Raw genomic sequence first — 22,074 nt, forward strand, 5'->3', positions numbered from 1 at the left:
AGAGAGATGGAAGTACAGAGAGAGAGAGAGAGAGAGAGAGTGAGAGACGGTGGAGGAAAGTAAGGGCAAGCCAGTAAAGGGGGGGTGCTCTATAGAGATATTGAGGTGGTTAGGTCACACCTACGTACACTCTCAAAGCGAAGACGAGCAAACAAAAGTGCATCTGAACTACCACCCCCTATTCCACACACTCTTATACACTCTTACACTCACACACCTTAACACACACTCTCACACACACACACACACACACACCTCTTTAAAAACAAATATTGAATATCCTCTTGTGTCATGAGACAAAGAGCATTCTCCCTCTCTCTCCACCTGCTGCGCTCACTGAAAGACAAACCCGCGAGAAAAGTCAGAGTATCAGCCTGATCACACACACACACACACACACACACGTTTGAAATCACGTTTTTGCAATATTATGAGAATATATATTTGTTCAGTTATTTATTTAATATTCACATATACATCCTGCTGTGAACGTTTTTGGTATTATAGATCAATACTAATACTTTAACATTATACTTATTAAGGTTTCCATCATATTGCATCATATATCACCATTTCTCTAAAGAAGATTTGTTTTTTCTGTCCTAAACCCCCCCCCCCACACACACACACACACACACCAAAACCAAAATGTCACGGCTCTCTCCTACAGATTCAACTATTTTTTCTGTGTGTTTCTTTGTTTTCTTGCTTTATATTTCTTTTTTAACCATTTCTTTCTCTATCTCTCTCTGTTTCTTTTCTGTTCAAAGGTCCTGTCTAACTGTTGTCTAATTTTCTTTTCTGTGAATGTGTGTGTTTGTGTGTGTATGTGTGTATATGTGTATATATATATAAAATTCATATATAAGTGTGTTAGGATTGGACAGTATATCCTCAATCTGTTATTACAATATATTTTTTAACATTCATGGTCAGTATGATATAATTCCGATATCGATGTAAATAAAATCAACAAAACTCACAGAAAATCTTACAAGATGAAATGCCCATGTGGGATCTGTATGAGTAAAACATAAATACCCAAGCCAACATTCTTAAATGAGGCTTACATGAATGAAACGTGGGCTAGGTGGGCGTGGGCTCTGAGTGGGTTTGTAGTTACAGAGCATAGCTACACAAGTTTGGCTTCCCAAATTGCCCCATCATTCCAGCCCACTTTCATCCCACAGGGGTCTCATCTAGGCCTCATTTGTAGTGTAAAGCCCAGTTGAGGTCCATGTTTAACCCCTCCTGGTCCCATCACTGACATCTATTCATATATTCTAGTACCCTTTTGAGCCCATGTCTACCTGGAACCCACGTATCCCATGTTCCACCTGTGTCAGCCCTATATGAGGGTGTGTTGGCTGAGACACGTCTGTAAAAATAATTTGCCATTTTGTTAATGTAATGAATCCTGTAATAAACAAGTCAGTTATAGATAAAGCTGTAAATAATGTAATCTAAAATAATGGCAAAACTTTATTGTGACATACAGCTCTGGAAAAAAATGAGAGACCACTTCAGTTTCTGGATCAGCTTCTCTGATTTAGCTATTTATAGGTAAATGTGTGAGAAAAATTAACATTTTTTTTTATTCTATAAACTACAAACAACATTTATCCCAAATTCCAAATAAAATATTGTAATTTAGAGCATTTATTTGCTAAATGTTTGGTGAAATAAAGGTTTTTAATCACTGTTTTCATGCATCTTGGTATGTTCTCCTCCACCATTCTTACACACTGCTTTTGGATAACCTTATGCCACACCTGGTACACATATTCAAGCAGTTCAGCTTGGTTTGATGGCTTGTGATCATCCATCTTCCTCTTGATTATAATTCAGAAGTTCTGCAATACTATACTCATCATTTTAAGTGGTCTCTTATTTTTTTCCATGGGTGTATATATTAACGTTGAAATATTGTCCAGCCCTCGTGTCTATATATGTGTGTATATATGTATATGTGTGTGTGTGTATTTATGTATGTGTGTGTACACAGGACTTAAAACTGCATGCCACAAGGCTACACTCCATTATACATGATTTGTATACAGTGGATAACTTTAACAGTGTTTGTATGTGTGTGTGTATTCTTACAGGAGGAGACGCAAGAGGACGAAGACAGTCCCAGTAACAGTGCAGGTATTTCAGTGTGTGTGAGTGTGTGCGTGTGAGCTGTTCTGGCCCCTCGTACCTTATCTGGCCCTCTCTGCATGACTGGCTGTTATTTTTCACATACATAAGCTCGTCTCCCGCCGTTAGTTCTCACCTCTCTCTCTCTCCCTCTCTCTGCCTGCCTCTCTCGCCCTCTCGCAGGCCTGGAGTGCGGCCAGGCTCCTATAGAGGAGGATCAGATGGTGGAGGAGCGGCGTGGGGTGTGTGTGGCGGAGGTGCGGGCCGGAGGGCTGGCCTGCTCCCTGTGCAAGCAACTGTTTAGCAGCCTGCTCCAGCTGAGGCAGCACGAGTACGGCCACACTCTCTCGCTCATGGCCCTGTCTCTGGACTGCCTGGAGCCGCAGCGCCCCCTGATGGCTCCTTCGTCCTCCTTCGAGCCCCCTCCGCCGCCGCCGCGCTACCACTGCCCTCGCTGCCCGGCCAGCTTCACGCTGAAGTCCAATGCAGACCGGCACGAGAAGACCATCCACTTCAAGCGCAAGCTGATGCGCTGCCCGTACTGCCTCAAGCACTTCCGTGACCGCACCGACCTCAACCGCCACCTGTCGTCCGTGCATTCCAGCGAGCGCGTCTATAGCTGTCCGGCCTGCGCCCGCGCCTTCAGCACTCAGAAGAACCTGGCCACCCACGCCAAGGTCTGCTGCCAGGCGGGCGCCGCCCCCGTCGAGCTGCTCTGGAACTCCCACAGCCTCAAGGAAGAAGTCCACGCTGACCTCAGTCATGACCACGGCACCGATTGATTGCTGGCTCCGTGTCTTTGGTCTGCCGTTGGGGGCCAGATATTCTAGCATGTTTGTGTTTGGACGGGTTCCTCACACACTTGAAAACAAGCCCTGTGCATTTACAAGAAAAAGTCGTAATCCATACTTATTAGTTTATCAGGCTCATATCGCATATTACTTCCTATCACCAGCCACTAAATTTTTAGCGCCAAATGAACACAATGGAACAACCAAAGCACAAAGTAGCATCAAAGCATCATCCAGTATGATGCACCCGTTTAAATGATTGCATTCAGCTACTTGAAGTTGCACCTGTTGCTGATACAGATGTGCAGATATGCACACATTCACACACAGCATATCTAGCCACTTTAAAGAAGCACTGTCAATAGAATAGGAAGGAGGTTCAGAGACAGTTACTCCAACAAAAGAGGATAAACTGCTAAAAAGAAACGAATAAAAAAAGATAAATGAGCAGGTGTCCCAAGAATTTTGTCTATAGCGTATCTAGTGTTTCTGGACGTATAAAATGTAGAATTTGTACCAAATTTAGAAGAAATTAATTTGTAGGGTCACAAACACACTATTATATGATTATTGTATTCACAATGGCACAAAATGAAAAAGTCTTAAAATTACATTAATATAATTTATTTTTCCCCAAAAAAAGTTATTGTGACAGGGGACAAGGATACAAGTCTAGTGAGAAGGATTTTAAGGACATTAAGGAGTTTTTAAGGATTTAAAACATTCCTGATCAGTTTCATCCGTTATTATATTGTAAGTAATAGTGATCATAATAATAACAACACATGAGCATCACCACATAATCTACTCAGGGGTTCCTTACCGAACTGATGCCCGTTTTTGGGCTTTAGCACTGAGATTTATACTGAGCTTTGTATTGGATTTGTATAGGATGTGTACAGACTTTGTATCATATGTGTAAAAAAAAAGAACTGTGAATATTTGTGAATTAAACTCTATATTCTATATAAGTAAATATTTTTATATGATTCCTGGACATGCACCGACCGCAACAGCAGCAGCAGCAGCAACAGCTTTGGGTGTTGATAAGTGCAACAGCCTCTATGCAAAGATGAAGACAAAATATTGGCCTTATCGGACGTCCGGGCATGTGTGTAATCAGACTGGAGAACACAGTGTAATGGATGCCAGTATGTACAGTCAGTGTTTTTTGGTGGCTCTGTTTCTCAATCCCTCGTCCCACTCAGTGTGAGAATGCAAAACAGCGCTTCTGTCCCAGTATTTCAGTAAGGAATTGATGATACAGTTTAACGTAGAGTATATATTTGAGGAGCCCAGGTTTCTGATTGACCCTGTTCACACCTGATATTTTAATTGCATCTCCTGTGAACACCTGTGATTTCTTGGGAGTTCTCACATTATTAACATTGGTTTACAATTACGATAAGAGACTTCTAGATTTCTTTGGACTTGGAGTCCTTAGTTCAAATCCAGATGATGCTCCTAGTTTTTTTTTTGCAGTCCAGCCACCTTTATCTGTTAGCTTGTTATTGTAGTGTGCTCAGATAACCCACATGGATATTACGGTGTGGTTTTGTAATTATTGCATCTACAGCTCTGAACAAAATTAAGAGACCATTCTGATTTTGCTATTTATTGGTATATGTTTGAGTAAAATGAACATTGTTGTTTTATTCTATAAACTAAGGACAACACTTCTCCCAAATTCCAAATAAAAATACTGTCATTTAGACCAATTATTTGCAGAAAATGAGAAATGGCTGAAATAGCAAAACAGTTGCAGAGCTTTCAGACCTCAAATAATGCAAAGAAAACATGTTCATATTGAGAAAGTTTTAAGAGTTCAGAAATCAATATTTGGTGGAATAATCCTGGTTTTTAATCACAGTTTTCATGCATGTTGGCATGTTCTCCTCCACCAGTCTTACACACTGCTTTTGGATAACTTTATGCCTGCACTCCTGGGGCAAAAAATCAAGCAGTTCAGTTTGGTTTGATGGCTTGTGATCATCCATCTTCCTCTTGATTATATTCCAGAGGTTTCCAATTTGGTAAAATGGGCTCTTATTTTTTTCCAGAGCTGTATATATACTGGCAGGGCTGGTGATGCAGTTAATGTGGGCGGTGCTTTTGTGGTCATATACATCTCTAATTACCTCCATATGTGGTTTGAGCTATCGGATTACAATGCATCCTCAACACACACCTTTACTTTGTGCTGGACACTAATGGATGTGCTGGATCACCCAGGGCACTTGGTAATGCCAGGTATGGGGTTTTGGATGTCATCAGTTTATTGATCTTTCGAGTTATTATAGGGTTATTTTCTTCCAAAAATGCTTTATTTTTAAGTCAAAGGTCAACTCAAAGTTCTGCCTTACACCAGCATACCTTCACTCTCGGGTTTCTGATCTGTACGTCATGCTGCCCCCTACAGGAGAACAGTGTAATCCCTCCTTCCTCCCCCCTTACTGTAGGATTGTATAATTGAGTGAAGTCAGATGATCAGGGATGAGGAGAGTTAGGGGTAGACCTTAAATCCCTCAGCCAGCAGTGTCCTGACTGTAAGCCTCTCTGTGTGTATGTGTGTATGTCTGTGTGTGTGTGTGTGTGTGTGTCTAAGCACAGCTGAATAATGTCAGTAATTGGCTCAGCATGGCCCTCACCCTGGCTCACCCTTGACCTCGGAGATAAAGAGGATGTGGGAGGAGAGAAGTAGAGTCATTAAGGTCACGGGTGCCCCAGTGCCCTCCATAAACCTCGCTGACCCTACAATACAGTTTATGTCAGAGCCACAGGAGGGAACGCAGGGCAGAACAGTGGACCAGTGGAAGTGAACAGTTAGGTTGAAATCACAATCACATTTTTGCATATTCATTCGCTTGATGTTCGGGAAAAAGGAGTGCTGTAGAGTAATTTTTTTAAGCCAGCGATCACCAATTCTCTGCCCTTATTGCACTGATTAAAAAAACATTTTTGTTTTGTATAAAAACGAATATACACATATCATCAAATAAGCAGTTGCACCCAGACAGAAGTGTGGGATTTTAGTGCCATTCAGAAGAAGATACCGGAATATTGTTACCATTAACTATGAAAAACATATAATTTAAATGGATACATGCAATATTTTTTGTGTTACACTTCCCACATAGAAGTAGAGTGTAACGCATATGAAACATGCCAGACGTCTCAGCGTGAAGTTGTAGAGGTTCCTAATGGTTTCCTGTGATAACCAAACCCAACCAGCTTGAATATTTGCATGCAGTTCACACAGATTTCATTGTAGGGGTTGTTGTGTTTGAGCTTGCCAATGAATACGCTTCTGTAGGGCTGGGTATCAAAATTCGATACCAAAAAGGCACAATATGTATTTTTTTTTTTTACAATTTCGAAAAAGGTATCATAAAAAATACAGCTTGAGTATTGGTACCTGTATAAGCATTGTTCTGTTGAGAGTCTGTTCAGAAAGTGTAGGGCCACTGGTTGCAGGACCTTACTGAACATCACATGGAACTGATTTCGAACTCATCTCAGAGGCTTTGAACCTCACCTAGGGCAGTTTTACACCTGTAGTTAATTTTTCTGGTCTGAATCTTTTGATGAGTTTTTTTACTTGGAACATTTCTCCCCTTGGTGTGCTTTGTTTTTGCACAGGCACAAACCCAAATACGGCAAATACCAAAAGGCATCCCAACAAACCACTCTAGCATGCGGTGTGGAGCAAGAAAGTAAATACAGCAAGGTTTTTCTGCGTTAAGTGTTAAAGCAGATGTATGCAGATAATTTGCTGCTGTGCTTTCAAACAGTGTTGAATGTAGGCAAAGTTTGTGGGTGGGAGCTATTTATTCATAGTTTTGGTAGTTATCTGGGTAATTAATCAGGTTTAATTGTACCTGAATAGCCGTTTAGCTCAAGCCTGAAGAATATATTTGATAGTTGGTTCAGATAGAGACCGACTCACCAGAATTTTTCCAGGATTAGTTTGGAACTGGACCGAAACCACCTCCTCTCGCAGGTTTTGGTGCAGTTGTTTTGATGCAGTTGTTTTGGTCTGCACGCAAATGCAACTATCCCTTTAACACGTTAAAAACAGAATGTGACAGAATGGAAAGCATGCGCAACAGGACAACCTTATATAGACAGTCAGGTATAGGAATAAGCCTCTACTTGCTTACGTCATGTGCACAGCTGAGTGTGAAACTTGCGTCATTCACACAACCATGTCAAGACTCCCACAAAGTTTATTTCCTTTGGGTGCAACTGTTTTTTGATGATGAGTGTACATTATACCCTGGTGCCCTGGATTGCCCAACATGTCGCATTGTTTTGTTTCACACTGAGTGGTCATATGTCCTTTCTTTTTCTTACCAGATGAGAAGATAAACAGTCATTTGTTTGAATGTTTTATTGTTTGTCATATAAGAAATGAGATGTCAAAATGTTGAATTTAAACATTGAATTGTGTCATAAAACAGTTCCAGTCTTAAGCAGGAGTCAATTCCACACTTGTAGCTACCTCCTTTTCTAAAGCAGGGGTGCTCAATCCTGGTCCTACAGAACTTCCACTGTAGTTACCACATGTTTTAGAATATGAGTGTTATTAAAATTATAATAAAATGGAGATTTCCCCCTTTTAAAAAAAATGTTGGAAAAAAAAAATTCCGAACACACAGAGACGCAGGCTAGCCCTGTTGGGGGCAGTAGTACCGTATTTTTTGCACTATAAGGCGCACCGTATCATAAAGCACAATATCAATGAAGGTCTATTTTCTGGTATATTTTCATACATAAGGTGCACTGGATTATAAGGCACATTTTAAGAGACTGCATTTCAGCAGGTCTCACTGCTGGGTGGTTGTGAGGGGTTTAGCTAACTAAGTTAAGTAAAGCTAAGCTAAGTAAACAAAAATGTAATAATAAAAGACTTTATTTTTTTACCGATTTCTATCCTAAAAAAAAAATGCGTCAGGAAATTAAACAGAGCTTTATACTGTATATCTCTAATAAAACAGTATTTACATTTATTTCTATGTGGAAATCTGAAATCTAGTGTGTGTAGACACTGTAGTTTTACGACTTGTAGTTTACTATGTAGGGACTAAGAAGGCATTTGAGATCTACCCAGAAACATGCATGTCTTTTTTTTTTGGTCACTTTTCATTTTTTTTGGACGGGAATCTCTCTCATTTTTAAAATGATCCAGGGAGTGCGTTAGATTAGGGTTGGAGCTAAACTTTGCAGACTAAAAAATCATCTGGACCGGGACTGGGCACCCATGTTTTAGAACATTATATAGCTGGGCATTATTTGACCATATGCAGCTGGACATTCAGTCATTAATATAATGCACATAATGTTCTGGCATTATTAGACATAGTAGTGAGGACTTAAAGCGGTACATGGATATGTATAGTAACATTGATAACCAATCACCCGTCTAGAACTGGGCCTTCCCATTAAATTTGAACACTTTTAGTGGTTCTTCTTAAACAAGTGCATACACACATCAGCCATAACATTAAAACCACTGGCTTAAAGTGAAGTGAATAACATTGACGTACAGTGTCACCAGTAAAAGAGTGGATATATTAGGCAGTTCTTTAAGTTGATTTACAATATCGTACAATATAACCTTAATCATTTTTGCTACCCTCAATATTGCCCATTTTCTGTAACTTATAAGGCAGTCCATCAACATAATTGAGCTTTTGTACATTTCAAAAAGCTTTAATGCATTGCAGTAACAGGAAAGAGTGAAACCCAGGGACACAAATAAAATGTGTATTTTAATTTAAATATCATGTATTTATTATGAAAATAATATTTTAAATATTATACATTACATCTCTGAACGATTTTAATAATTATATATCATGGTAAATAAATGGTTTATTAGATAGTTAGATAGTGGGGACAGGTAACAAATGCAATTTTTCAGTGTTATAAGTAGTTTTTTACTATTTTTTTAATTACATATTTTATTTTTGCAATTAGGTCAATGAACAAGACACTATGGTTAATAATAAAATGTATTTTAAAGTAATTTTGTGTGCACATTTATACATGTAATTTCCTGGGGAGAAAATGGCACCCATTCGCTGGTGTGGCCCTTATTGTGACAGGACTATGCTGGTTAAGTCTTATGCTGTCTTGTGCCTCAAAGCACCAGAACAGTTTAGGATGAACAAAGGGTCTACAAAATATTAGGCAGGTGGTTTTATTGTTATGGCTGACCAGTATGAAGTCTAGACACATGCTGTGAGGATGAAGAAAGTAGGTTCTCTTTGATGTCCATACTTTTCAGTGATTTGTCCAAACTCTTTTGTGAGATTCTTGTGTGCAGAGTTTGGTTGCGTAATTGGGTTATGTGAACAGAACAAATCATTTGTGTATTTAGAAAAAAATCTACCAGATCTATGCCAAGGAATTCATTCCAGATTTATTCAAATTCCAAAAATGATAAAGCCACTGCTGTCTGAGATCATGAATACTGGTGCTAGGCTGAATGTTGGAGACATTTTATTTTATGGAACTCACTATTATTACTTCTATGCAAAAAAAAAAAGAAAGAAAAAAGAATAAAAGGCAACAGGGAGCTTGAGGTTCTTTGAGAGATCCCGAGACGTTCTCCTCAGGGAATAAAGACGGATCGGCTCGTGTCACATAAAACGAAAGAAAACGGCGCTGATGTGAAAATGCTTAAGGGATTTTATAGTATGTGATGCAGCAATCACCGCTGTATTGTTTGCACTGTATCTTTTGTTAACAAAACAAAAAGAGCGTTTTAATACTGAATACAGATTCTTATCATTTTTAGCCATTGTGTAAATGTATGTTTGTTTGTATCTTTGTAGTCAATAAATTTTCTTGTGAAGCTTTAAAAACTGTATCCATTTTTCTTTCATTCAGAAATGAACTCTTACTGCTGTTATTCACAACACTGATTGTGTTTACATGCACTCAAAAATCTGCTCATAATCAGATTATGTAAACAGCACAGTGTACTCTAATATCCTAGATCAGAATAAATAACAGTATAAAAATCGAATGTCTTTAGAAAGGAGGCAGGAGGTGCAGCAATGAATTATTACTGCATATTCCTTAATTTCTTTATTTTCCATCCCACCTTAAATTCTGCTGCCTCTTCTGTCCTCTGTCGCACCATTTAAGGTGGAGCAGGAAAGCTGGCTAGCTTCTGAGATGAACTACTTCACTAGCGTCATCCTCTAAGTGATTTATGATCATTTTGCTGGTCAATGTGTTAAAAATTGTGCAGTGCAAAGTTTAGGTTTTATGTGATGCTGACGTCAAGCCTAATTCTGTAAGATTATTGGCTGGTTGTAAAGCAAAAGTCTGATTATTGCCTGACTCGTAAAAGTTTTCCTATGATCTATTTACCTAAGTTCATGTAAAAACTGTAAATGTTGATCTAATTTATGACAATCTCCATTTCTGTGTGTTCTGCAGTGATGCAATAATCAGATTTATCATTGTGAAAAAGCATGTAAACGCAGTCACTGTTAACAGCTGAATAATAAAGACATGCTCTGTGAAGATCACTATTTTAAGGTCATCACGAACAGTATTAACTTCATGTTCTACACATTTTCTGTCACAGAGGCCAGAGCCTGTTTATTAGTGGGCAGAACCCTGGCTGCTGTCCTCATCGTCTGATTAGCTCTGTTGGTCTAGACCGCTGGTTTAATGCGATTACAGAGATCAGATCGGGAGCAGTACAGAGTGTGTGCGCTGTGACACTGTTTCCTCCGTCTCCTCATAGAATTGCTTCATTACTTGGGCCAAGTATTTTCACCTCAAGCCAGTCTATACCAGTCACAGGGTGTACGGCAGCTCCAGTGTTCAGCAGACTGCAGGGAGATGCTGCTATTCTTCAGTATTTATATCTTAGATGAATTTGAGTTTTTAACAGTGTGGTGAACGTGCCGCCGTGCTGTACTGGTTGCTAAGGAAACTGTCCTTTAGGACTGGCGTTGGTGTTGAGGGAAGGTGAGCTCGGCTCAGAGACCTTCTTTAATATTTCTCAGAATAGACGGAGCATTGTGCTAATGTAACAACTGTATATATATATATATATATATATACACACACAGATCAAGCATTACATTATGGCCATCTCTATTATCCACTTTGTAATTCTATAATTACAGACTGTAGTACTTCTCTTTCTTTGCATATGTTACTATCCACTATTATCTATGTGGGAGAAAGGAACATACTACTCCTCAGGGAACCTGCAAAAGGAAAAAAAATATTAATAAATAAATAAATTAAATCATGATTAGTCATTAAATAAACTTAAATTTTTGTTTAAATATCGGTGTTGTGTGCTTTTTGCCATTTTCCTATTGTAAAAGAGGTCTTAATTTTGACTGTGAAAAAGGCAATGCCACTATGATCGGGAGATTGCTGGTTCGAGTCCTGTTCATGTAGCTTGCCATCGACTACTGGTGCCCTGAGAGAGCACAACTGGCCTTGCTCTCTCTGGGTGGGTAGATGGCGCTCTCTCGCAACATCACTCCAAAGGGTGATGTTGATCAGCACCAGGAGTCTGTGAGCTGATGTATCAGAACCGAGTCTTTGTGCTTTCCTCTGTGTGTACTGTGATGCTACTCGGTAATGCTGCATCAGCAAATAGGCGGTGGCTGACTTCACATGTATTGGAGGAGGCATCTGTTATTCTTCACCCTCCTGGTGTTGGGGCATTACTAGTGATAGGGGGGGGTTGGGTAATTGGCCATGTAAATTTTGGAGAAAAAGAAAATGGTAATATCAGGTAAAAACCATAACCACAAATACAAAGGTGTATGTTATAATGTATAAGGCTACATAATTCTATTAAACAAAACCTCTGAAACTATCATATGCTGAAAATTATACGGCAATATGATAATCTATACCTGTAGGAAGGCTAGACATTAGCTGTTTTGGTTTTGGGCGCTTTTCTCTGCATTTTGGTGGATTTGAAACAAGTTTACTCACTGACTTGGTTTGATCTGTCTGTTGCTTAGTGTGCATTTGGGACACATTTTGCTAAGGTAGTATGCAGCAATGTTTACTATAAATCAGAATGCATTATTGGATTTTTCTAGTGCCCAACCCACTCATTAGGACTCCCCTATCACTAGTGATGCCCCAACACCAGGAGGGTGAAGACTAGCACATGCCTCCTCCGATACATGTGAAGCCAGCCACCGCCTCTTTTCCAATTGCTCCTGATATAGTATTGCCGAGGAGCATCACAGCGCACTCTGAGAAAAGCGCAGCGACTCGGTTTCAATACATCAGCGTAAAAATAGTGATTTTTTGCATGGGAAACACATCCCTAGTATCGTTAAGTCTTTCGGGAGCATCGGCTAAAAGCACTGTATTTCAGAATGCTGGGAGTGATGTGAGATGGGCTATTCGACGAAGTTTGAACTTGTTATCATGTTTTACTACAACCGCAAGTCCATTTCAAACTTTTTTCCTTGTATTTTCCTTTAAATATAAGAAATAATGTTTTTTAACCACTGAATTTTAATTAGGAATATGAAATATGCCAAGAAACAAGATCAGATTTGTCCTTATCATTATTGCTTATCAAAATGAAAAAAAAACTTTCTTTTAAAAGGAAAAGAAAAGTGGTCAGTAAGATTATCTCTGACTCTCTCTCTCTCTCTCTCTCTCCCTCTCTGCAGTAAACGACTTCACGGTGATCAGGAAGAAATTTAAGTGCCCGTACTGCAGCTTCTCCGCCATGCACCAGTGCATCCTGAAGAGGCACATGCGCTCTCACACAGGCGAGAGACCCTACCCCTGCGAAATCTGCGGCAAGAAGTTCACCCGCCGCGAGCACATGAAGAGACACACACTGGTGAGTGCAGGGAGACGCAGGACGCAGCACAGCCAGCAGGGGGCAGCAGTGCTGTTCAGATACACACAGGCAGTGAGGGCCTTAAAAACATACATATACTCATCTTACATTTGTTTATATTAAAATGTTTTAAAACCATCTCTCAACAAAACTTCTCCCAATTTAAAAAAAATCCACAGACAACAAATACAGCTTATATTTTAAAAACGTGATATGCAGGTTAGTCAATATGTAAATAATAATAAATATATCAGATACATGTGTCAGAAAATACAGGAATCACAAGCTGACTGTAAGGTCTGCTGGTGGGAGCATTTTAAAATGTTATTATTGTAAATGTGTTTTTTCTCAAATTTCATTTCTCCATTTCTACACACAAGATACCCTGCGTTATAAAAACATATTTTAGTAGGCCCTACATTAAACTGATATTAGTATTGTTAATATTGGGTATGGTCATTTTGTGTAAATTTGGAAATCTAGTAACTACTATTAAAGGGTTTTTATTATTATTATTTTTCTGTCAAAAAAAACGATCCCACAGTCTAAACCATAAGGCCTGTAGATGTTAACCTAGTCCCTCCCACTACTCAGGGTCAAGGAATCAGCCCAATCGGCCTCAAGGGAACGGTATAGCAAATGCAAATGTACTTTTTGTGCAAATTTCTTAAGCAAGTTTTTGGGGATTTTTATTCTTTGGGTCATACCAAACGAAAAAGGATAATAGAACCATAAAGCTCTGTTTATTTCAATTTTGTGCAAACTGGTGTAATATTCAGAACAAACTTCTGCACACTAGTCTTAGAGATTTTATTACAAAATCTGAAGATGCTGAATATCAATAACTATCAAAAAAAAAAATTTTTTGACATATGCATGACACTTGTCTGGCTAATGCAAAGGGACACATATCATCAAAATAATTTAAAAATCATATTGAATTAAATTGAAAATTCTATAACTTAAGAAGACTTAGTTAAAAATTCCAAAACATGGCATGTGTTTCTTGCCAATTAATTGTTTTTCTTCAGTGGTCCGTTCAATTTAGTCCTAGGAATTTTACAGATCATGTTAAAACTGGTCTTGTCAAAATCAAATGAAAGAGAACAATTACTTTTTGACCATTTGTGGCGCTACATCATTGGTCAGATAAGTCATATATATGTGCAGTGAAGGCAGTGAACCTGAACTTCCTCCCATTTCATCACTGTTGTTGTCACGGTGGTATCATTACTTGTCCAAATGCACTACATTTGCCATTTTTCTAGCCCACGTTTCATATGTTCTCCCTTCTTTTGCATCAGTAAAATATTGTTTGCACTTTGCCAAGTCAAAGATTTTTCTTATTGACCATATTTTTCAACCAGAGATACAAAACCTGTTCATGTGTTCTTCTTACTACATGAAAGAAAGTGTTAGTTTGTATCTTACACAATAGCATGCTCACTGATTGGTTATTAGAATATTACTAAATAGTGCTTTTTATGCATTAAGCATAAAGTTATTTAAATGAAATAAATGTATTTTGGCAGGAGCAACATGCCTGAAACCCCTCATCCCCCCAAATCTAATGTCCTAAAAATGTCATGTCCATCTCTGTTTTCTCACTTCCCCCCAGCTCCTTGCTTTATAGTCAAGGAGAACCCACTTCAGTGGGTGCAACAACATAATATATAAGTAAAGAATGGCAGCATGTATACAACTCCAGACATGTAATGAACCAAATATATTTGAATTATTCTGTCAAAACAAATCATATATTTCAAAAATATATATATTTCAAATTTTATCCCATTTTCTAACTAATTTGGATGGCCAGCTACGCACTCAGTCTTTAGGCCTCCCACCTATCACTAGTAAGACCTTAACACTATGGGGTGAAGGCTAACACATTCCTCCACTGACACATGTTAAGTCTGACTCTATTTTGAACTGCCAATGATGTAGCATTACTGGGTAGCCAATGCACTCAGAGGAAAGCGCAGTGATCCGGTTCTGATACATCAGCTAACAGACAACTGGTTGACCAACATCACATTAGGAGAGATGTGGGGAGAGAGAGCACCATCTACCCACCCTAAGAGAGCATGTCCAATTGTGCTCTCTCGGACTCTGGCTGCTGATGTCAAGCAGCATGATCCAGAATTTAAACCGGTGATCCTTAGATAATAGTGATCATGTCATTTTTTAACTCATTATTAGCCATATATTTCCCTGTCCTAACTTTCTGACCAAGCTGATGAGACTAAAACCTGGAATATCTTGGGCTTGTACTGTATGCAATCAAATAAAATCAAAGTAAAATCAGCAAGAAACTAATTGCATTTGTTTGCTTTTGAATTGCATTTCCCAAACTGTCACAACTTTGCCTGATTTGGGGTTGAATAAGTACAAAACTATATTGTTTCAATAATAGATCCTTGAGGTACACCTATAGATTTTTAGAGTTTATTGTGATCTAAGCTCTTTTATCTCTTTATCTGTCTAATGTGCCTCTCTTCATCTCTCTTTATCACTCTCTCTCTCTCTCAGGTCCACAGCAAGGACAAGAAGTATGTGTGTAAGGTGTGCAGTCGCGTCTTCATGTCAGCCGCCAGCGTGGGGATCAAGCACGGCTCCCGGCGTCACGGCGTGTGTGCAGACTGCTCGGGCCGGGGCATGGCTGCCCTGCTGGACCAGAACGGTGAGGACGCCTCCCCGGAGGAGGAGCTCCTGTACCCCGGAGACCACCGGTTTCCCGGAGACCACCGCTTTCCTGACGATGGTGCTGACGGTGAGGAGGAGATGATGGGGGAGGCGGAGCTGATGGGAGAGGGGGAGGAGGAGAGCAGTAAGTGGCCGGCAGACTCAGGGATGTCGCAGCGCGACGACGGAGCCACGGACGATGGCAAAGAGGAGAGCGACTCTGCCCAGGAGGGAGAGGCCAGGGCGGGCAGCGAGAAGGACTTCGCTTGGATCTCCTAGTTCAGAGCCTGGAGGCCCGGTCCAATCCTGAAGCGCCTGTTTCCCCTGCTGACGGGGTGTGTGCTCGTTCTGAAGCGCCATAATCAGATTGGCGTGTGTGGGCAGAGCCACACAAACACACATATACACACACACACATACACACAAACAAACATACACTTATACATATATGCACACAATCACAACCACACAGGTCCTAGAGATGGAGGCAGGGCAGTCAGTTAAAAGTGGGCGGGGCGGTCAGTCTTCTCTTCCTGACCCTCGGTGTGCCCATCTGGCCTGGCTTTTGCTTCGTCTCCCTCTTTCTTCCCTGGCGAGGACCGGACAGGATACGTTTGAGCGTCGATGTTTTATATATCTATATTTTTTTCTCCTGACCGCAGAGATTGATTGATACAAAGTGTCTTAGTTGTTTAAGCTGTCAATCAGTAGAATATGATGATGATATGCCGACGGGTCAGACAACGGAAGCTTACGACCAGGGTGGTCTCGCCATGCAGTCACCAGCGGGTGCTGTCTTATCTATTGCAAAGCTGTATATTTCAAAGGACTTTCAGCAGTTTTTTTTAGCACGTTGTTTTCAGCGAAGAAAAGCTGCCACAGACTTGCACTTTAACGAACACTTACTAGATTCCTCTCAATCCCTCGTTTCTGTGGTTTACATTTTTATTTCAATTTACAAAATATGGACGAACACGGTGACCGCACCTACCTTTAAGTATACGTGTCCTCATGACTGTTATATATGAATATTTGTGCAGAAGTTGCCGATTATAATGTATGCCTTTTAATATTTTTCTTCCTCTGCCACTTAAGTTTTCCTGAACCACGTGTACACTTACGAACACGAACACATCTGAAGATTTCCTCACAACGTAAAGAAAGACAATGGACAAGAGAGAGAGAGAGAGAACACTATGCAGAAATGAATCTTTCTAGTTCTCATTGCTCTTTTTCTTTTTCTTCTGTAGTAAAAGATAAGGAGTCGCAAAGGGAGAGAGAGAGAGAGAGAGAGAGACACATAGGTACATAGGGTTAGAGTGTGTGTAGGGTGTGTGTGCATTTAGACATATTCCAAATAACTTAACATTATTATTCCATTCAATTCCATATCTCATAATCATAATGTATGAAATTGATGATTGTGTGTGTGTGTGTGTGTGTGTGTGTGTTTTATTTGCATGCCCATGTGTGTGAGAGACATGTATGTGGGTCCCCAGAGATGGCAGGGTAGTTGAAGGTGATACGTTTAGGGAAATCTGAATCTTAACTACGACTAAAACCACAGAAAATTCTTAAACTTATGTAGACAGTTTATTATTATATATGGATACACCAAATATTCAGATATGAACATTTGGGTGAAAATGGCCAAAAAAAAAACTTCTGTGGAGATTTTTTATTTTGTTTGTTTTTTTGCCTAAATGTTTCATATTGTTCATTACTCAGATACATGTTTTATTTTGTTCAGTTTTGGCTAAATGTTTATTTTGTTCGGTTTTAACTAAAGGTTTTATTTTGTTCGGCATTTAGCTAAATGTTTTATTTTATTGTGTTATCAGCTAAAAGTTTTAGTTTATCGTGTATTTAGATAAAGGTCTTATTTTTTTCAGTTTCGGCTAAATGTTTAATCTTGTTCTGTTCCGGTTAAATGTTTTTATTTTGTATGTTATTCAGCTAAATATTTTATTTTGTCAGGAGTCAGTCAAATGATTCATCTTGTTTAGTTTTGGCACATCATTTCTCCTTTGGTGTATCCATATTATTATTGAACTCTTATTATTCAGAACTCTCTCTTTCTCTCTTTCTCTGTCTGAGTGTACTCGACGGTTCTTGCGGTCGTGTCTGTTGTACAGAATTCACTCTCTGCCTCTATAAACCTCTGGAATCTGACAGGGAGAAACCACGCCTTCCCCGAACACACCTGTAATATCCTTACTGCACATCTGGAAGCAGAACCATATGCATCGAGATTTTCTTTATTGAAGCGTTCCAGGTGTTTTTGATCTTCAGTACGATTCTCCTCCGTTTCTTTCTTTCTTTGGTTCTTTCTCTGGTTGATATGGGTTTATATGGAGGTGTAAAGGTTTTGTGTTGGAAGTCCCTGCAGTCTGGCGCATGCTGTAAAGTGAATTTTGTCTGTTAATTTTGTTTGATAGGTTATTTATTATTATTAAGTCTTTTTGTGAGAGATTACTAGTCTATTCCGATGTTCCCTCACTTCGGTTTAACTCTATCTGAAAAGGGCACAAACAGTGAAAACTGGAGCGTTCTGTGTGTTTGTGTGTGTGTGTGTGAATGTAATAGAGTTTAAGGGTGTGTGTCAGAGTATGTGTGTGTGTCTCTTTTCAGTGTCTGTGCCATTGGGAACATCTGAAAATGGGAATTAAATGCTTTATCACTTACTATGATTAACAAATTCTAATTCTTATCATTGATATTGTTATTATTATGATTATAATTATTATTCTCATTGTTATTATTATTATTAAGTGCTGGATGCTAAGCTTTATGGTGAATTTTTTTGGTTAAACCTTTGCTCTTTGATTTTTTGTACGAGAGCGTGACAGACTCAGATTTGCCTTCTTTGTGGACAGTAAGCCGTGCGGCTTTTTAAAGATCCAGTTCTGTTGTGCCAGTTCTGTGCGTTCTGTTCGATATTTCCAGCTGTATATTTTGATTTATTTGAAGAGAACAGAGAAGTCTGCGGGTTCTGTGCAGAGGCCTGTGGGTTCGATGTTGTCAGAAAGGGAAATTCCTGCACATGCTTCTATATTACTGACGTACACTAAGTAATGAATATTATACCAAAAAATAATCTCGTATACTTTTCTGTATACATTTACATTAAGTGCTTTTGTTCCCGCGGTTGGTGTGCAGGTGCAAAGCTTTGAGTCGTGTTTTTTTTATTCTTTTATCTTTTTCTTTTCACTAACTTGAGAATGCACAGATCATATTTGGTGTCATTATATAATAATGAAGGGCGTTTTTCAGAGTGTTTTTTTTTTCTTCCTAAGATAAATTGCAGCTTTAATTCTGTTGCGCTTGATCAGAGATTTGATCAGAGTTTCGTTGATGTGCGCTATACTGTACGCTGTCAGCCTGTACACTGAGGTATAAGGCCTGCCACCGGCTCGGGGGGTTAGTCAAAGATATGTATACTCAAGATGCTCAGCGAATGAGAATTTGTACACGTTTGTGGACCTCAAATTCCATCAGCCAAAGTGTGTTGGCCATTTGTTCCATCCAAATGCCTCCAAAACATGGGACATTTTTGCTTGTTTTTGTTTGTTTAATTTATTGTGTTCTTAACCTTTAAATGAAATAAAAGTCTGTTGAAATTTAAAGAAGGAACATGGATGACATCATTTCAGTATGCTATAAATAAAATAACCAGTGACTGTATAGAAGTATGGACACCATATTTCCATTCCCTTCTGTTCTGTAGAGATGAAGCCAGAAATGTTCATCATGTTGACAAATTTGTAAACAGAGTCGGAGTCAGTCTCACATACTCGTTGGGTGGAATTAATGAAAGGTCAGAGAACTTTGTACAGAATGTATGTTAATCAATAATAGTAGTATTGATTAATAGTATTATTGATTAACTAGCTAGTTGGCTAACAGCTTGACTACAACTAATCTAGCACATTCTAATTAATGCAGAAAAATATTTGGCAATATTAACACAGGGAAACTGTAGGAATTAGACACTGGAGACAGAAAGACAGTTTAGAGGAGAAATATAAGATTGAAAAAAGGGCAGGGCTGTTTTTTCATTGAAACATATGGGGATGGGCGGAGCTACACATGTTTCAGTTTTGTGGCTTCATTTTTGAACATCTTGCTGTTCATGCTTTTATACAGTTTTTGAAAATAACAATGCCATATTATGGGTTTTGTGATTTAAGCCATGACCCTGTTTTCTGGTAACATGACTGGTATTAAAATCAAGTCACCATTTTGCTTTTTTACCGAGTCTGGAGGGGGTCTGAATCAGGACCCTTCATGAAAATGTGCCTAAATGTGTGTCTATGTGTGTTTGTGGTGCCTCAGTGTGTATGTGGGTCTGTGTGAGTGTGTATTAGGGCTGCAACTAATGATTATTTTCGTAATTAGTAACCAATCCCTGCTTCCTTTGGGCGTGGCTCCTGTTCAAATCCATGTTTTACCATACTTGTTCCAGTCTGCACGCCTTAAAAAACATAAGTTCCCAACCAATTAACCAATTAAAATAAAGACCCCTAAAAAACAAGAATAGTTTAATCAAATGTATTTGTAAGGTCAATACATGTAATCACAATAAAAGGGTCCTGACATTTAATATGAGACACTGAGAACTTTGATAGTGCAAAGGTAGTTTATTAAAAACACTGTTTATACACACAGTTCCTGAAATGAATTAAAGATAAATCGACTGATGAGCACTAATGATTAGGTAGGATAGGGACTTCCAGCAAATGCATAAAGTCCAGCTGTTTCAGAAAATCTCTAATATTCATGCATTTCCATTGAGAACTATCTGAAGGTGCTGTGTGGGATTTAATTGACCTTTAAATGTCCAGAAGATCTTTAGATGTGGAACAAGCTGGTATATTTAATGAGTAGGCATATGATCTGATGTGTTAAGACAAAAAGACCAATCTAAATGTGAACTGTGTGAATTAAGCCACCCCCATAGCATTTCTGTTTAAAGCACTTTTTGTACTGTGTTTCATTTACAGATTACCAATTTGTTGAGACTAAAACATTGAGTCAACTTTTTCAATGATGTCCACTAATTGCTGCAGCCATGGTGTGTTTGCAGTGTGAAAAATGAGCATGTATGCTATGCTAACTCAACATATCACTTTTATTTACGAATGTTTAAAGCTTATCTACTTTTTTCTATTTCTGTTATTATTATTTTTATGTGTGTTTTTATGATTTGTGTTGCTTTGACGTTTCTGCTCACCCGTCTCTGTCTGTCCAACCAAAGCTACAATCTGTTAAATCATAACTGTGTTCTGTTTATAAATATATCGCAAAACTGGACGATGTGTAATATTGTGTGTAGTAAGTTTACAATGTGTTAATATATAAATCATCACCAAACTCTTCAGGCTTCAGGTCTGAACATTATCGATGAAGAAACAATGAAGCCATAAATGTGGTCGACTCAAGATACTATTTAAGGTTATCTGATTTTTTTTTTTATTCTTACTAAGGACTGTTGTGCATACTTCCATATATATAAAGAACAACATTATTAGACCTATATATTATTTATTGTTTATTGTTTCCTTTGTTAAAGTTGCCTTTATTTGGATGGGTTGCGCTTGAAGCCCTTAAGCTTTGTTGCTGCCGTTGCTTTTGAACTTGTCACTGAATTTATAGTCGTAAACTGTTCGCAATGCATCGCAAGAAATGTCACGAGAGGAAGCGATTTCAGTTCTTTGGAATTTTTACCCAGAGATTAAAAGGGTTTTTGTGCTGATTTTTTGTGTCAATAAACTTTTAATTAAGACAAAGAACACAGTAAGTCCCACTTGGCGTCTCTGGTGACTGTGGTTTTAGCCTCTTGCTAAGACCTGAGTAATATAAATAGCTTGAGAAAATGAAAACAGTCCAATTAAATAAACTTCAAATTTGCTTCTTAATTATTTCTGTTGGATTGTTTTTACTAATGGTAACAGGATTCGCTGTTTAGTGGCGAAAAAGGTCAGGTAGGGTGAGGAATAAGACCGCAAAACACATTTTTTTTTTAATTATTTGTTATTTTAAATATTTTTTAAATTATTATATAAAAAATTTAACCCTACTGCTTCAAACAATGAATAGTTCACTGTAAGGGATGAATGAAATAATTGTGCAAAGTTTCTAAATAGTTAGGTAACTCTTAAAGTCTGACAAAAGGTCAGATTTACTGATCTGCAGAAATTACAAACTGTTAAATTAAAGTAGATTTGGGTTGTGATTTTTGAAAAGAGAGAAATGTCTAAGGTGTCTAACTGTGTCCACCATGTCTCTGAGGATTACAACACTGCAAATTAAACACATTTCAAGTTGTTATAACCAAAAGACACTCCTTTTCTTTTTCAAATAATAAACTTTACAAAATACCTTTGTTATTTCCCCTCACTATCTCTGACTGGACTGGCAAAATCACTGTTACCTCAGTGAACTAGCTTGGTAGTTATCAGGTAGCAGGTAGCTTACTCTAGCTAACCTAATTAGTGTAACTATAGATATAACACATTTTTAAAGAGGAGTGAAGCACAGCTCTCAGACACAAAAACAGATTCAGCTTCAGAAGCTTCAACATCCCCTGATAAACAGCAG

At 38.6% G+C, this 22,074-nt stretch overlaps 2 protein-coding genes across 2 annotated transcripts in view; both read left to right on the plus strand.

Annotated features, from left to right (window-relative positions):
* zbtb46 (zinc finger and BTB domain containing 46) overlaps positions 1–21,229 on the plus strand; it is a 135,583-nt gene extending 114,354 nt beyond the window's left edge. The window contains exons 5-7 of the mRNA XM_049486391.1: positions 12,614–12,789; positions 15,322–17,263; positions 17,351–21,229. Coding sequence (XP_049342348.1) covers positions 12,614–12,789; positions 15,322–15,753 — 608 coding nt within the window. The 3' untranslated portion in view covers positions 15,754–17,263; positions 17,351–21,229. The remainder of the gene's footprint in view (positions 1–12,613; positions 12,790–15,321; positions 17,264–17,350) is intronic.
* LOC103032755 (zinc finger protein 570-like) lies at positions 1,731–4,765 on the plus strand. The gene is made up of 2 exons (XM_015603312.3): positions 1,731–2,148; positions 2,323–4,765. The coding sequence occupies exons 1-2, from the start codon at positions 2,019–2,021 to the stop codon at positions 2,919–2,921; spliced, it is 729 nt and encodes a 242-aa protein (XP_015458798.3). The 5' UTR covers positions 1,731–2,018; the 3' UTR covers positions 2,922–4,765.
* Positions 21,230–22,074: the final 845 nt, after the last annotated feature.

The sequence above is a fragment of the Astyanax mexicanus genome, chromosome 13 (genome assembly GCF_023375975.1).
Source record: "Astyanax mexicanus isolate ESR-SI-001 chromosome 13, AstMex3_surface, whole genome shotgun sequence".
Taxonomy (NCBI): Eukaryota; Metazoa; Chordata; class Actinopteri; order Characiformes; family Acestrorhamphidae; genus Astyanax; species Astyanax mexicanus.